Source organism: Gorilla gorilla, chromosome 7 (assembly GCF_029281585.2).
Source record: "Gorilla gorilla gorilla isolate KB3781 chromosome 7, NHGRI_mGorGor1-v2.1_pri, whole genome shotgun sequence".
Taxonomy (NCBI): domain Eukaryota; kingdom Metazoa; phylum Chordata; class Mammalia; order Primates; family Hominidae; genus Gorilla; species Gorilla gorilla.
This window is the reverse complement of record NC_073231.2, coordinates 11,725,431-11,739,603: the sequence shown is the minus strand read 5'-3', so window position 1 is coordinate 11,739,603 and position 14,173 is coordinate 11,725,431. Positions and strand designations below refer to the sequence as shown.

The following is a 14,173-nucleotide window of genomic DNA, read 5'->3' as shown; positions in this document are numbered from 1 at the left end:
CACACACAGACCCTGTTCGTATGCACATTTGGGTGCTTGAGGAGGGTTGCGCCCAAGATTCTGTGGTTCTACGGAGCCCTGAGTTGTGTCCTGGACAGCTTTCCTCAGGGGTTGGTCAACTTTGATCACTGCACCTAGCAAGAAAGGGACCATGAAATCTAATCAGCAAATACAGAAAAGGAAGGGACCATTTCCCACAATTAGTTCCACAGGAACACCATGTCGGATAAGTAAGTCTGATTGCAGGACAGGGTCTGTGCTTCAGAGATGCAGCTTTTGCAGCTGGACGAATGACCGGGAATCTGCACATATGCCGTTTTTAAACACACCAAATGAGATTTATTTCAGGGCTGACTGAATGTATTTTAGTTGAGTACACACACTCCAGTGTTGCATTTCCTTTATTATCAATAAGACATTGTTCCAAATGACTTCCATGCCAGTGGGAAAATTTTCTGTTTCGACTCATTGGAAGTGGACACCGTGAAACAGGCAAGTCGGTCTGTCTGTTTCCGGCGTTATGTGGGTTCCAGCAAGAGCACAAGTCCCAGGGCGTCTGAGGTCCATTCAGAAACCAAACTAAAATGGGCGAGCCAGGGTAAGAAAGAAGAGCATCGTTCCTGTCTTCCAATTGAATTCCAGTTTCCACCATTCAAGGTGGCGAGAATGATCCACGGATGTCCCACATGGGCAAAATTTCACCTTCTCTTGCCGACCAACAACTGACGAATGAAACACACCCCAAGAGAAAATAGTAAACCCTGTCTCCTGCAATAACCTCACACGTAAACCTACACGTCAATAGGTCATATTCAGAAATACACACTGAATGTCATCTACCATGAACACAGACACACAGACAGTCCCTCCAGAGGTTCGGAAGACTCACCACCCCAAAACTTGATGTTTCCCAGGTGTGGGCTCATCCTGAGACGCAGCCATCAGTATCCAGTTGTCCCTGTTGTAGGGACAGAATCTTGGGCTCCTCATGACTTTATGTAGGATTGACGGTGTTCGTGTTTGCGTGGGTGTGTTTGTGTTTCCGTGCACGCTTGTGGGTGTACTTCTGTTTGTGTGTGTGTGTGTGTGTGCGTGTGCACCCCTACGTGTGGGTCGGCACTTCAACTGAGATCACTGGCACACAAGCAGAGCCCTCTTGCTGTGTTTGTTCTTCCCTTTGGATCTCCTGGTCGTCCCTTGCAGAGAAGCGAGTGTGCCCATGTTCATGCACTCCTGATCTGTCGGGTTCGTCGAAGAGAGGTTTAGCAGGGAGCTTTGCTGTTCAGGATGATGGTTTTTCATCCCACACTTGTATTTTGATTGATGAATCACAAGTACGTTGGGAGGCAAGGTACCTTCGACTTTTCTGACGTTGAACTCAGGCTTCGTTTTGTTTTGCTCTTGGAGGAATTTCCAGTGGTCTAGGGTGCTTTCCTGAGTGTCTCTTTCCACCAAGTGCTCGCCCAACTCGGTTACCTGGAGGCAGGGGTGGTCTCTCTTGAGCTCTCCTTGCGTTGCTCGCCTGTCTGTGTCTTCAGCGCCAAGGGCTCTTGGTTCCCTGCCTCTTGACACACTCTCACTGTGTCTTTCCCATTCACTCTTCTGGATGTAAAAGAAGACATAGGCCTGTTGACTCAGGGCAGAAGTGATGCCAGAGGCAGTGACTTCGGCATCATCCATTTTATACCACTGGCCTTCTTGAGCTTTGACATAAGAGAAGTAATGTCCGTTGTGACAACTCCACCCAGCGTGGACCAGCACAGCATAGAGGACATAGACAAGAGGTCCTGTGTTCTGCTGAGACATGTATGGCTGCATGTCAAGGCACTCAGGATATTGCACATTCTTGGCAAGTTTGTTGCCTGTGACATCGGAGAATCTCTTCAATACAAGGATGAGGACCTTGGCAGAAGTGTGTAAAGTTAACGTCTTGGAGGCAGGCGCCTTCTGGAGACAAAGAGCACAATGATAGGCATTCTCTCCATTGAGTTCTTCGGGCTTCACCAACTGTTCCAAAGCTTGCTTGACACTCTGAGCTGCCTGGATATCCAGGGCGATGTCCAGGTAAGGGTCAAAGGTGTCTGAAATGCCGTGGCAGTGGAGACACTTGATTTGAGATCTCCAGTACCCTCCAAATATTTGGTGGATGAGGGTGGTGTCCTTGGAGTGATGATCTACCTGCTTGTGCCCGGGAAGGCATGCCTTTTTCATGGCATCCACAGTGAACATGAGAAATTCATGGGCATCTTCCTGCTTGCCTCTATGGAAGCCAGCAGCCAATGCCTGTGAGGGCTGGATGACATGGCCAGGACGGTAGAGGGCCCGTGTGATGTGAGCTTGCATAGTACAGAGCATGCAGCCCTTGTGACGATGACACGTTTGAGAGTGCTCCCGGGACAGCATGTAGTTGGCAAGGGGCGGTGTGTATGTCAGGCACTGCAGGGAAGCGTTCACGTAGCAGGTATTTCCCATATTCTGGAGCCCAGCCCCCACCGCAGCAGGTCTCCTGCTACTCAGAGGAAGCTTCTCCCTGGGAGCAAGCTGTCTTGCCACAGGAGCCAAATCATCACAGAAGTCGACACGGGTCTCACATGAGAGTGGTGACTTCTCAGGGAGAGAAGTCCGCTGGATTTCAGCAAAAGCTGCATCTGGCCGAGAAGATGTGAGTTTTGAAAAGTGGTTGAACTGCCACTCACCTCCCAAGTAGAGTGAGTCGTCCTCCATGTCGCCTGGAACAAGGATCACAAGGTTTTTCTGCTGGGACCGCAGGTTGCAGAAAGACGCTATCTCTTCCGAGAGAGTCTTCAAATGACGAGCTCTCTGGCCGCATCAGCCCTTATAGAACTCACCCCCACCAACCGCGAACACCCCACCCACCCATCAGGTGCTCCATAAACCAATCAAATATCAGCACTCAATTAAGGAATGAGTCACAGGGTGTGTCCCCTTGCATCGCTGGGAATTCAACAGGCACAGCCCACATCATGACTTCTAGAACACCTGAATCAAATTACTCCTCAGGCTGATAGGCACATGTAACATGAGTGTAACCGGGTTGGGACAGTGGCCACACAGTTGCCTTATTTTAGGTAAAACAATGTCAGGGGAGAAATCTTTACCTATGAAACCTATGTGTGTGTTTGTGTGTGTGTGTGTGTGTGCGTGTGCGTGCGTGTGCGTGTGTGTGTGTTTGTGCCGGGATGTACTTCCAAGTATGTGCTTTTGGCAGATACCATCATCCTCTCAGCGATGGAAGGACAAGAAGTCGGAAGTGCGCTTTCTGACCTGAGAATAGTCAATGAAGTATAGTAATTAGCACAGTGTATTTCTTCCTTAATAAGAAAGGAGAGATCCGTGGAATCAAACAGTCCATTCCAGCGATAACCTTTCCACGTTCAGCCTATTGATTCTCTATAAGAGTGAAATTACCTGCCAGTGGAGAACAAGACCAGTCTTTGCATGAAATGCTCTTGTGGAAGCTAGATTGCCAAATAAGAAAGCATCAATGGTAGAAACATGCACTGAAGTTTGAAGAGATACTCAGTGCACGATGTAGAGTGTGAAAGACTTTGGGGAAATCATGCAATCACCGAGAGACTAATTGATGACATTCCGCAAATTTATGTTTGCCAGAAAAGAGAGATGGTCATGACATTGTATAGTGTGTGGTTTCGGACGTGCGACGGCAGTTTAAGAAATCATGAAACAAAAAATTTGAGAAATCACAAGGTATCCCAAGTATGACCTTTGGTTTATTAAAGAATTGACGAAAATAACAACAACGTGTCTCACATCATGGGTGATAATATTTTCATACGTATGTGATAATGGATCAACATTGGATAGAGATGAAATGAAAAGTTCTAAATTTGACAAAAGCAAACACCGAAAACTGCACCGTCAAAAAGCCCGGGTGACGGGTGTGAGGCCCTGTCTCAAGAAGCAAACACCGGAGAGATTTAAAAGCAGGGAGTGAAACCGAGGATAGCTTAACATTGTTAATACTGGCCCTTGTTTCAGTGGGAAAAGGCAAAAATAAGCCGTGTGTGTCCTGGATTCTCGCATCAATTGTTCAGGATCTGAGATGTTGCCTCCATTTCCAGTTACGCATGGTATGGTGGAACTGCAGTTAGCACATTTGGTGCAAAACTTTTAATGCTGACGAAAATGGACATGTTCCCTGAACTAAGAGGGACAGAATTTGGGTGTGTCTCCAGGCTCTCTGGCTTACCAGGAATGAAGATCCTGGCTCTAGGGATTTCCCCATAATGTCTTAGACAGTAAGCAACAGGACATTATTGAGGCCCGGCGCCAAGGCCTCGAGGTGTAAAGAGACAGCCGTGGCCTCAGGGCCCATGAAATTAGGATGATTTTAAGGAGAATGGTGGAATGAGAGGACTGTGACCTTTGGCCCCTTTTCTTTCCCTTTACTTTTCATGGGCCAGGTGTGCTCCATCAGAAGGCTTCCTGTGCCTGATGTAAAGTGTCCTGGGTGAAGAAAGGGCACTGCTTAGAAAGGTGCTCCACAGGGAGAAAGGAGCCACCATTTTCAGGAGAATGATCCCCAGAAGCATGAGCAATCCAGATGCCGTGGCTTCACACAAGACGCTGGAGGGTCTTATTCTTGGAGCTGGGACCTGGGCATCGGTGTTCTTTAATGCTCATAACTGATTTTGAGGGGAGCCCAATCGATAACCCTTCTGGGAGTCATGTTCATCAGACTGTAGTTTTCACACACGTCACACACAGACCCTGTTCGTATGCACATTTGGGTGCTTGAGGAGGGTTGCGCCCAAGATTCTGTGGTTCTACGGAGCCCTGAGTTGTGTCCTGGACAGCTTTCCTCAGGGGTTGGTCAACTTTGATCACTGCACCTAGCAAGAAAGGGACCATGAAATCTAATCAGCAAATACAGAAAAGGAAGAGACCATTTCCCACAATTATTTCCACAGGAACACCATGTCGGATAAATAAGTCTGATTGCAGGACAGGGTCTGTGCTTCAGAGATGCAGGTTTCGCAGCTGGACGAATGACCTGGAATCTGCACATATGCCGTTTTTAAACACACCAAATGAGATTTATTTCAGGGCTGACTGAATGTATTTTAGTTGAGTACACACACTCCAGTGTTGCATTTCCTTTATTATCAATAAGACATTGTTCCAAATGACTTCCATGCCAGTGGGAAAATTTTCTGTTTCGACTCATTGGAAGTGGACACCGTGAAACAGGCAAGTCGGTCTGTCTGTTTCCGGCGTTATGTGGGTTCCAGCAAGAGCACAAGTCCCAGGGCGTCTGAGGTCCATTCAGAAACCAAACTAAAATGGGCGAGCCAGGGTAAGAAAGAAGAGCATCGTTCCTATCTTCCAATTGAATTCCAGTTTCCACCATTCAAGGTGGCGAGAATGATCCACGGATGTCCCACATGGGCAAAATTTCACCTTCTCTTGCCGACCAACAACTGACGAATGAAACACACCCCAAGAGAAAATAGTAAACCCTGTCTCCTGCAATAACCTCACACGTAAACCTACACGTCAATAGGTCATATTCAGAAATACACACTGAATGTCATCTACCATGAACACAGACACACAGACAGTCCCTCCAGAGGTTCGGAAGACTCACCACCCCAAAACTTGATGTTTCCCAGGTGTGGGCTCATCCTGAGACGCAGCCATCAGTATCCAGTTGTCCCTGTTGTAGAGACAGAATCTTGGGCTCCTCATGACTTTATGTAGGATTGACGGTGTTCGTGTTTGTGTGGGTGTGTTTGTGTTTCCGTGCGCGCTTGTGGGTGTACTTCTGTTTGTGTGTGTGTGTGTGTGCGTGTGCACCCCTACGTGTGGGTCGGCACTTCAACTGAGATCACTGGCACACAAGCAGAGCCCTCTTGCTGTGTTTGTTCTTCCCTTTGGATCTCCTGGTCGTCCCTTGCAGAGAAGCGAGTGTGCCCATGTTCATGCACTCCTGATCTGTCGGGTTCGTCGAAGAGAGGTTTAGCAGGGAGCTTTGCTGTTCAGGATGATGGTTTTTCATCCCACACTTGTATTTTGATTGATGAATCACAAGTACGTTGGGAGGCAAGGTACCTTCGACTTTTCTGACGTTGAACTCAGGCTTCGTTTTGTTTTGCTCTTGGAGGAATTTCCAGTGGTCTAGGGTGCTTTCCTGAGTGTCTCTTTCCACCAAGTGCTCGCCCAACTCGGTTACCTGGAGGCAGGGGTGGTCTCTCTTGAGCTCTCCTTGCGTTGCTCGCCTGTCTGTGTCTTCAGCGCCAAGGGCTCTTGGTTCCCTGCCTCTTGACACACTCTCACTGTGTCTTTCCCATTCACTCTTCTGGATGTAAAAGAGGACATAGGCCTGTTGACTCAGGGCAGAAGTGATGCCAGAGGCAGTGACTTCGGCATCATCCATTTTATACCACTGGCCTTCTTGAGCTTTGACATAAGAGAAGTAATGTCCGTTGTGACAACTCCACCCAGCGTGGACCAGCACAGCATAGAGGACATAGACAAGAGGTCCTGTGTTCTGCTGAGACATGTATGGCTGCATGTCAAGGCACTCAGGATATTGCACATTCTTGGCAAGTTTGTTGCCTGTGACATCGGAGAATCTCTTCAATACAAGGATGAGGACCTTGGCAGAAGTGTGTAAAGTTAACGTCTTGGAGGCAGGCGCCTTCTGGAGACAAAGAGCACAATGATAGGCATTCTCTCCATTGAGTTCTTCGGGCTTCACCAACTGTTCCAAAGCTTGCTTGACACTCTGAGCTGCCTGGATATCCAGGGCGATGTCCAGGTAAGGGTCAAAGGTGTCTGAAATGCCGTGGCAGTGGAGACACTTGATTTGAGATCTCCAGTACCCTCCAAATATTTGGTGGATGAGGGTGGTGTCCTTGGAGTGATGATCTACCTGCTTGTGCCCGGGAAGGCATGCCTTTTTCATGGCATCCACAGTGAACATGAGAAATTCATGGGCATCTTCCTGCTTGCCTCTATGGAAGCCAGCAGCCAATGCCTGTGAGGGCTGGATGACATGGCCAGGACGGTAGAGGGCCCGTGTGATGTGAGCTTGCATAGTACAGAGCATGCAGCCCTTGTGACGATGACACGTTTGAGAGTGCTCCCGGGACAGCATGTAGTTGGCAAGGGGCGGTGTGTATGTCAGGCACTGCAGGGAAGCGTTCACGTAGCAGGTATTTCCCATATTCTGGAGCCCAGCCCCCACCGCAGCAGGTCTCCTGCTACTCAGAGGAAGCTTCTCCCTGGGAGCAAGCTGTCTTGCCACAGGAGCCAAATCATCACAGAAGTCGACACGGGTCTCACATGAGAGTGGTGACTTCTCAGGGAGAGAAGTCCGCTGGATTTCAGCAAAAGCTGCATCTGGCCGAGAAGATGTGAGTTTTGAGTTTTGAAAAGTGGTTGAACTGCCACTCACCTCCCAAGTAGAGTGAGTCGTCCTCCATGTCGCCTGGAACAAGGATCACAAGGTTTTTCTGCTGGGACCGCAGGTTGCAGAAAGACGCTATCTCTTCCGAGAGAGTCTTCAAATGACGAGCTCTCTGGCCGCATCAGCCCTTATAGAACTCACCCCCACCAACCGCGAACACCCCACCCACCCATCAGGTGCTCCATAAACCAATCAAATATCAGCACTCAATTAAGGAATGAGTCACAGGGTGTGTCCCCTTGCATCGCTGGGAATTCAACAGGCACAGCCCACATCATGACTTCTAGAACACCTGAATCAAATTACTCCTCAGGCTGATAGGCACATGTAACATGAGTGTAACCGGGTTGGGACAGTGGCCACACAGTTGCCTTATTTTAGGTAAAACAATGTCAGGGGAGAAATCTTTACCTATGAAACCTATGTGTGTGTTTGTGTGTGTGTGTGTGTGTGCGTGTGCGTGCGTGTGCGTGTGTGTGTGTTTGTGCCGGGATGTACTTCCAAGTATGTGCTTTTGGCAGATACCATCATCCTCTCAGCGATGGAAGGACAAGAAGTCGGAAGTGCGCTTTCTGACCTGAGAATAGTCAATGAAGTATAGTAATTAGCACAGTGTATTTCTTCCTTAATAAGAAAGGAGAGATCCGTGGAATCAAACTGTCCATTCCAGCGATAACCTTTCCACGTTCAGCCTATTGATTCTCTATAAGAGTGAAATTACCTGCCAGTGGAGAACAAGACCAGTCTTTGCATGAAATGCTCTTGTGGAAGCTAGATTGCCAAATAAGAAAGCATCAATGGTAGAAACATGCACTGAAGTTTGAAGAGATACTCAGTGCACGATGTAGAGTGTGAAAGACTTTGGGGAAATCATGCAATCACCGAGAGACTAATTGATGACATTCCGCAAATTTATGTTTGCCAGAAAAGAGAGATGGTCATGACATTGTATAGTGTGTGGTTTCGGACGTGCGACGGCAGTTTAAGAAATCATGAAACAAAAAATTTGAGAAATCACAAGGTATCCCAAGTATGACCTTTGGTTTATTAAAGAATTGACGAAAATAACAACAACGTGTCTCACATCATGGGTGATAATATTTTCATACGTATGTGATAATGGATCAACATTGGATAGAGATGAAATGAAAAGTTCTAAATTTGACAAAAGCAAACACCGAAAACTGCACCGTCAAAAAGCCCGGGTGACGGGTGTGAGGCCCTGTCTCAAGAAGCAAACACCGGAGAGATTTAAAAGCAGGGAGTGAAACCGAGGATAGCTTAACATTGTTAATACTGGCCCTTGTTTCAGTGGGAAAAGGCAAAAATAAGCCGTGTGTCTCCTGGATTCTCGCATCAATTGTTCAGGATCTGAGATGTTGCCTCCATTTCCAGTTACGCATGGTATGGTGGAACTGCAGTTAGCACATTTGGTGCAAAACTTTTAATGCTGACGAAAATGGACATGTTCCCTGAACTAAGAGGGACAGAATTTGGGTGTGTCTCCAGGCTCTCTGGCTTACCAGGAATGAAGATCCTGGCTCTAGGGATTTCCCCATAATGTCTTAGACAGTAAGCAACAGGACAGAATTGAGGCCCGGCGCCAAGGCCTCGAGGTGTAAAGAGACAGCCGTGGCCTCAGGGCCCATGAAATTAGGATGATTTTAAGGAGAATGGTGGAATGAGAGGACTGTGACCTTTGGCCCCTTTTCTTTCCCTTTAGTTTTCATGGGCCAGGTGTGCTCCATCAGAAGGCTTCCTGTGCCTGATGTAAAGTGTCCTGGGTGAAGAAAGGGCACTGCTTAGAAAGGTGCTCCACAGGGAGAAAGGAGCCACCATTTTCAGGAGAATGATCCCCAGAAGCATGAGCAATCCAGATGCCGTGGCTTCACACAAGACGCTGGAGGGTCTTATTCTTGGAGCTGGGACCTGGGCATCGGTGTTCTTTAATGCTCATAACTGATTTTGAGGGGAGCCCAATCGATAACCCTTCTGGGAGTCATGTTCATCAGACTGTAGTTTTCACACACGTCACACACAGACCCTGTTCGTATGCACATTTGGGTGCTTGAGGAGGGTTGCGCCCAAGATTCTGTGGTTCTACGGAGCCCTGAGTTGTGTCCTGGACAGCTTTCCTCAGGGGTTGGTCAACTTTGATCACTGCACCTAGCAAGAAAGGGACCATGAAATCTAATCAGCAAATACAGAAAAGGAAGGGACCATTTCCCACAATTATTTCCACAGGAACACCATGTCGGATAAATAAGTCTGATTGCAGGACAGGGTCTGTGCTTCAGAGATGCAGCTTTCGCAGCTGGACGAATGACCTGGAATCTGCACATATGCCGTTTTTAAACACACCAAATGAGATTTATTTCAGGGCTGACTGAATGTATTTTAGTTGAGTACACACACTCCAGTGTTGGATTTCCTTTATTATCAATAACACTTTGTTCCCAATGACTTCCATGCCAGTGGGAAAATTTTCTGTTTCGACTCATTGGAAGTGGACACCGTGAAACAGGCGAGTCGGTCTGTCTGTTTCCGGCGTTATGTGGGTTCCAGCAAGAGCACAAGTCCCAGGGCGTCTGAGGTCCATTCAGAAACCAAACTAAAATGGGCGAGCCAGGGTAAGAAAGAAGAGCACCGTTCCTATCTTCCAATTGAATTCCAGTTTCCACCATTCAAGCTGGCGAGAATGATCCACGGATGTCCCACATGAGCAAAATTTCACCTTCTCTTGCCGACCAACAACTGACGAATGAAACACACCCCAAGAGAAAATAGTAAACCCTGTCTCCTGCAATAACCTCACACGTAAACCTACACGTCAATAGGTCATATTCAGAAATACACACTGAATGTCATCTACCATGAACACAGACACACAGACAGTCCCTCCAGAGGTTCGGAAGACCCACCACCCCAAAACTTGATGTTTCCCATGTGTGGGCTCATCCTGAGACACAGCCATCACTATCCAGTTGTCCCTGTTGTAGAGACAGAATCTTGGGCTCCTCCTCATTTTATTTAGGATTGACGGTGTTCGTGTTTGTGTGGGTGTGTGTGTGTTTCCGTGCGCGCTTGTGGGTGTATTTCTGTTTGTGTGTGTGTGTGTGTGTGTGTGTGTGCGTGTGCTCCCCTACGTGTGGGTCGGCGCTGAAACTGAGATCACTGGCACACAAGCAGAGCCCTCTTGCTGTGTTTGTTCTTCCCTTTGGATCTCCTGGTCGTCCCTTGCAGAGAAGCGAGTGTGCCTGTGTTCATGGACTCCTGATCTGTCGGGTTCGTTGAAGAGAGGTTTAGCAGGGAGCTTTGCTGTTCAGGATGATGGTTTTTCATCCCACACTTGTATTTTGATTGACGAATCACATGTACGTTGGGAGGCAATGTACCTTCGACTTTTCTGACGTTGAACTCAGGCTTCGTTTTGTTTTGCTCTTGGAGGAATTTCCAGTGGTCTAGGGTGCTTTCCTGAGTGTCTCTTTCCACCAAGTGCGCGTCCAACTCAGGTACCTGGAGGCAGGGGTGGTCTCTCTTGAGCTCTCCTTGCGTTGCTCGCCTGTCTGTGTCTTCAGCGCCAAGGGCTCTTGGTTCCCTGCCTCTTGACACACTCTCACTGTGTCTTTCCCATTCACTCTTCTGGATGTAAAAGAGGACATAGGCCTGTTGACTCAGGGCAGAAGTGATGCCAGAGGCAGTGACTTCGGCATCATCCATTTTATACCACTGGCCTTCTTGAGCTTTGACATAAGAGAAGTAATGTCCGTTGTGACAACTCCACCCAGCGTGGACCAGCACAGCATAGAGGACATAGACAAGAGGTCCTGTGTTCTGCTGAGACATGTATGGCTGCATGTCAAGGCACTCAGGATATTGCACATTCTTGGCAAGTTTGTTGCCTGTGACATCGGAGAATCTCTTCAATACAAGGATGAGGACCTTGGCAGAAGTGTGTAAAGTTAACGTCTTGGAGGCAGGCGCCTTCTGGAGACAAAGAGCACAATGATAGGCATTCTCTCCATTGAGTTCTTCGGGCTTCACCAACTGTTCCAAAGCTTGCTTGACACTCTGAGCTGCCTGGATATCCAGGGCGATGTCCAGGTAAGGGTCAAAGGTGTCTGAAATGCCGTGGCAGTGGAGACACTTGATTTGAGATCTCCAGTACCCTCCAAATATTTGGTGGATGAGGGTGGTGTCCTTGGAGTGATGATCTACCTGCTTGTGCCCGGGAAGGCATGCCTTTTTCATGGCATCCACAGTGAACATGAGAAATTCATGGGCATCTTCCTGCTTGCCTCTATGGAAGCCAGCAGCCAATGCCTGTGAGGGCTGGATGACATGGCCAGGACGGTAGAGGGCCCGTGTGATGTGAGCTTGCATAGTACAGAGCATGCAGCCCTTGTGACGATGACACGTTTGAGAGTGCTCCCGGGACAGCATGTAGTTGGCAAGGGGCGGTGTGTATGTCAGGCACTGCAGGGAAGCGTTCACGTAGCAGGTATTTCCCATATTCTGGAGCCCAGCCCCCACCGCAGCAGGTCTCCTGCTACTCAGAGGAAGCTTCTCCCTGGGAGCAAGCTGTCTTGCCACAGGAGCCAAATCATCACAGAAGTCGACACGGGTCTCACATGAGAGTGGTGACTTCTCAGGGAGAGAAGTCCGCTGGATTTCAGCAAAAGCTGCATCTGGCCGAGAAGATGTGAGTTTTGAGTTTTGAAAAGTGGTTGAACTGCCACTCACCTCCCAAGTAGAGTGAGTCGTCCTCCATGTCGCCTGGAACAAGGATCACAAGGTTTTTCTGCTGGGACCGCAGGTTGCAGAAAGACGCTATCTCTTCCGAGAGAGTCTTCAAATGACGAGCTCTCTGGCCGCATCAGCCCTTATAGAACTCACCCCCACCAACCGCGAACACCCCACCCACCCATCAGGTGCTCCATAAACCAATCAAATATCAGCACTCAATTAAGGAATGAGTCACAGGGTGTGTCCCCTTGCATCGCTGGGAATTCAACAGGCACAGCCCACATCATGACTTCTAGAACACCTGAATCAAATTACTCCTCAGGCTGATAGGCACATGTAACATGAGTGTAACCGGGTTGGGACAGTGGCCACACAGTTGCCTTATTTTAGGTAAAACAATGTCAGGGAAGAAATCTTTACCTATGAAACCTACGTGTGTGTTTGTGCGTGTGCGTGTGTGTGTGTTTGTGCCGGGGTGTACTTCCAAGTATGTGCTTTTGGCAGATACCATCATCCTCTCAGCGATGGAAGGACAAGAAGTCGGAAGTGCGCTTTCTGACCTGAGAATAGTCAATGAACTATAGTAATTAGCACAGTGTATTTCTTCCTTAATGAGAAAGGAGAGATCCGTGGAATCAAACAGTCCATTCCAGCGATAACCTTTCCTCGTTCAGCCTATTGATTCTCTATAAGAGTGAAATTACCTGCCAGTGGAGAACAAGACCAGTCTTTGCATGAAATGCTCTTGTGGAAGCTAGATTGCCAAATAAGAAAGCATCAATGGTAGAAACATGCACTGAAGTTTGAAGAGATACTCAGTGCACAATGTAGAGTGTGAAAGACTTTGGGGAAATCATGCAATCACCGAGAGACTAATTGATGACATTCCGCAAATTTATGTTTGCCAGAAAAGAGAGATGGTCATGACATTGTATAGTGTGTGGTTTCAGACGTGGGACGGCAGTTTAAGAAAACATGAAACAAAAAATTTGAGAAATCACAAGGTATCCCAAGTATGACCTTTGGTTTATTAAAGAATTGTTGAAAATAACAACAACGTGTCTCACAGCATGGGTGATAATATTTTCATACGTATGTGATAATGGATCAACATTGGATAGAGATGAAATGAAAAGTTCTAAATTTGACAAAAGCAAACACCGAAAACTGCACCGTCAAAAAGCCCGGGTGACGGGTGTGAGGCCCTGTCTCAAGAAGCAGACACCGGAGAGATTTAAAAGCAGGGAGTGAAACCGAGGATAGCTTAACATTGTTAATACTGGCCTTTGTTTCCGTGGGAAAAGGCAAAAATAAGGCGTGTGTCCTGGATTCTCGCATCAATTGTTCAGGATCTGAGATGTTGCCTCCATTTCCAGTTACGCATGGTATGGTGCAACTGCAGTTAACACATTTGGTGCAAAACTTTTAAAGCTGACGAAGATGGACATGTTCCCTGAACTAAGAGGGACAGAATTTGGGTGTGTCTCCAGGCTCTCTGGCTTACCAGGAATGAAGATCCTGGCTCTAGGGATTTTCCCATAATGTCTTAGACAGTAAACAACAGGACAGAATTGAGGCCCGGCGCCAAGGCCTCGAGGTGTAAAGAGACAGCCGTGGCCTCAGGGCCCATGAAATTAGGATGATTTTAAGGAGAATGGTGGAATGAGAGGACTGTGACCTTTGGCCCCTTTTCTTTCCCTTTACTTTTCATGGGCCAGGTGTGCTCCATCAGAAGGCTTCCTGTGCCTGATGTAAAGTGTCCTGGGTGAAGAAAGGGCACTGCTTAGAAAGGTGCTCCACAGGGAGAAAGGATCCACCATTTTCAGGAGAATGATCCCCAGAAGCATGAGCAATCCAGATGCCGTGGCTTCACACAAGACGCTGGAGGGTCTTATTCTTGGAGCTGGGACCTGGGCATCGGTGTTCTTTAATGCTCATAACTGATTTTGAGGGGAGCCCAATCGATAACCCTTC

General features: G+C 47.9%; 1 protein-coding gene and 2 pseudogenes across 1 annotated transcript; all 3 read right to left on the bottom strand.

The window, feature by feature from the left end:
* Positions 1–1,097: 1,097 nt before the first annotated feature.
* On the bottom strand, positions 1,098–3,523 carry LOC134758989 (ubiquitin carboxyl-terminal hydrolase 17-like protein 6). Its single transcript, XM_063708963.1, has one exon. It carries the CDS (start codon positions 2,722–2,724, stop codon positions 1,132–1,134), a length of 1,593 nt encoding a protein of 530 aa, XP_063565033.1. The 5' UTR covers positions 2,725–3,523; the 3' UTR covers positions 1,098–1,131.
* A 2,310-nt stretch (positions 3,524–5,833) lies between these two features.
* On the bottom strand, positions 5,834–7,759 carry LOC134758988 (ubiquitin carboxyl-terminal hydrolase 17-like protein 6; annotated as a pseudogene).
* A 2,865-nt stretch (positions 7,760–10,624) lies between these two features.
* LOC134758987 (ubiquitin carboxyl-terminal hydrolase 17-like protein 22) lies at positions 10,625–12,507 on the bottom strand (annotated as a pseudogene).
* Between the last annotated feature and the right edge of the window lie 1,666 nt (positions 12,508–14,173).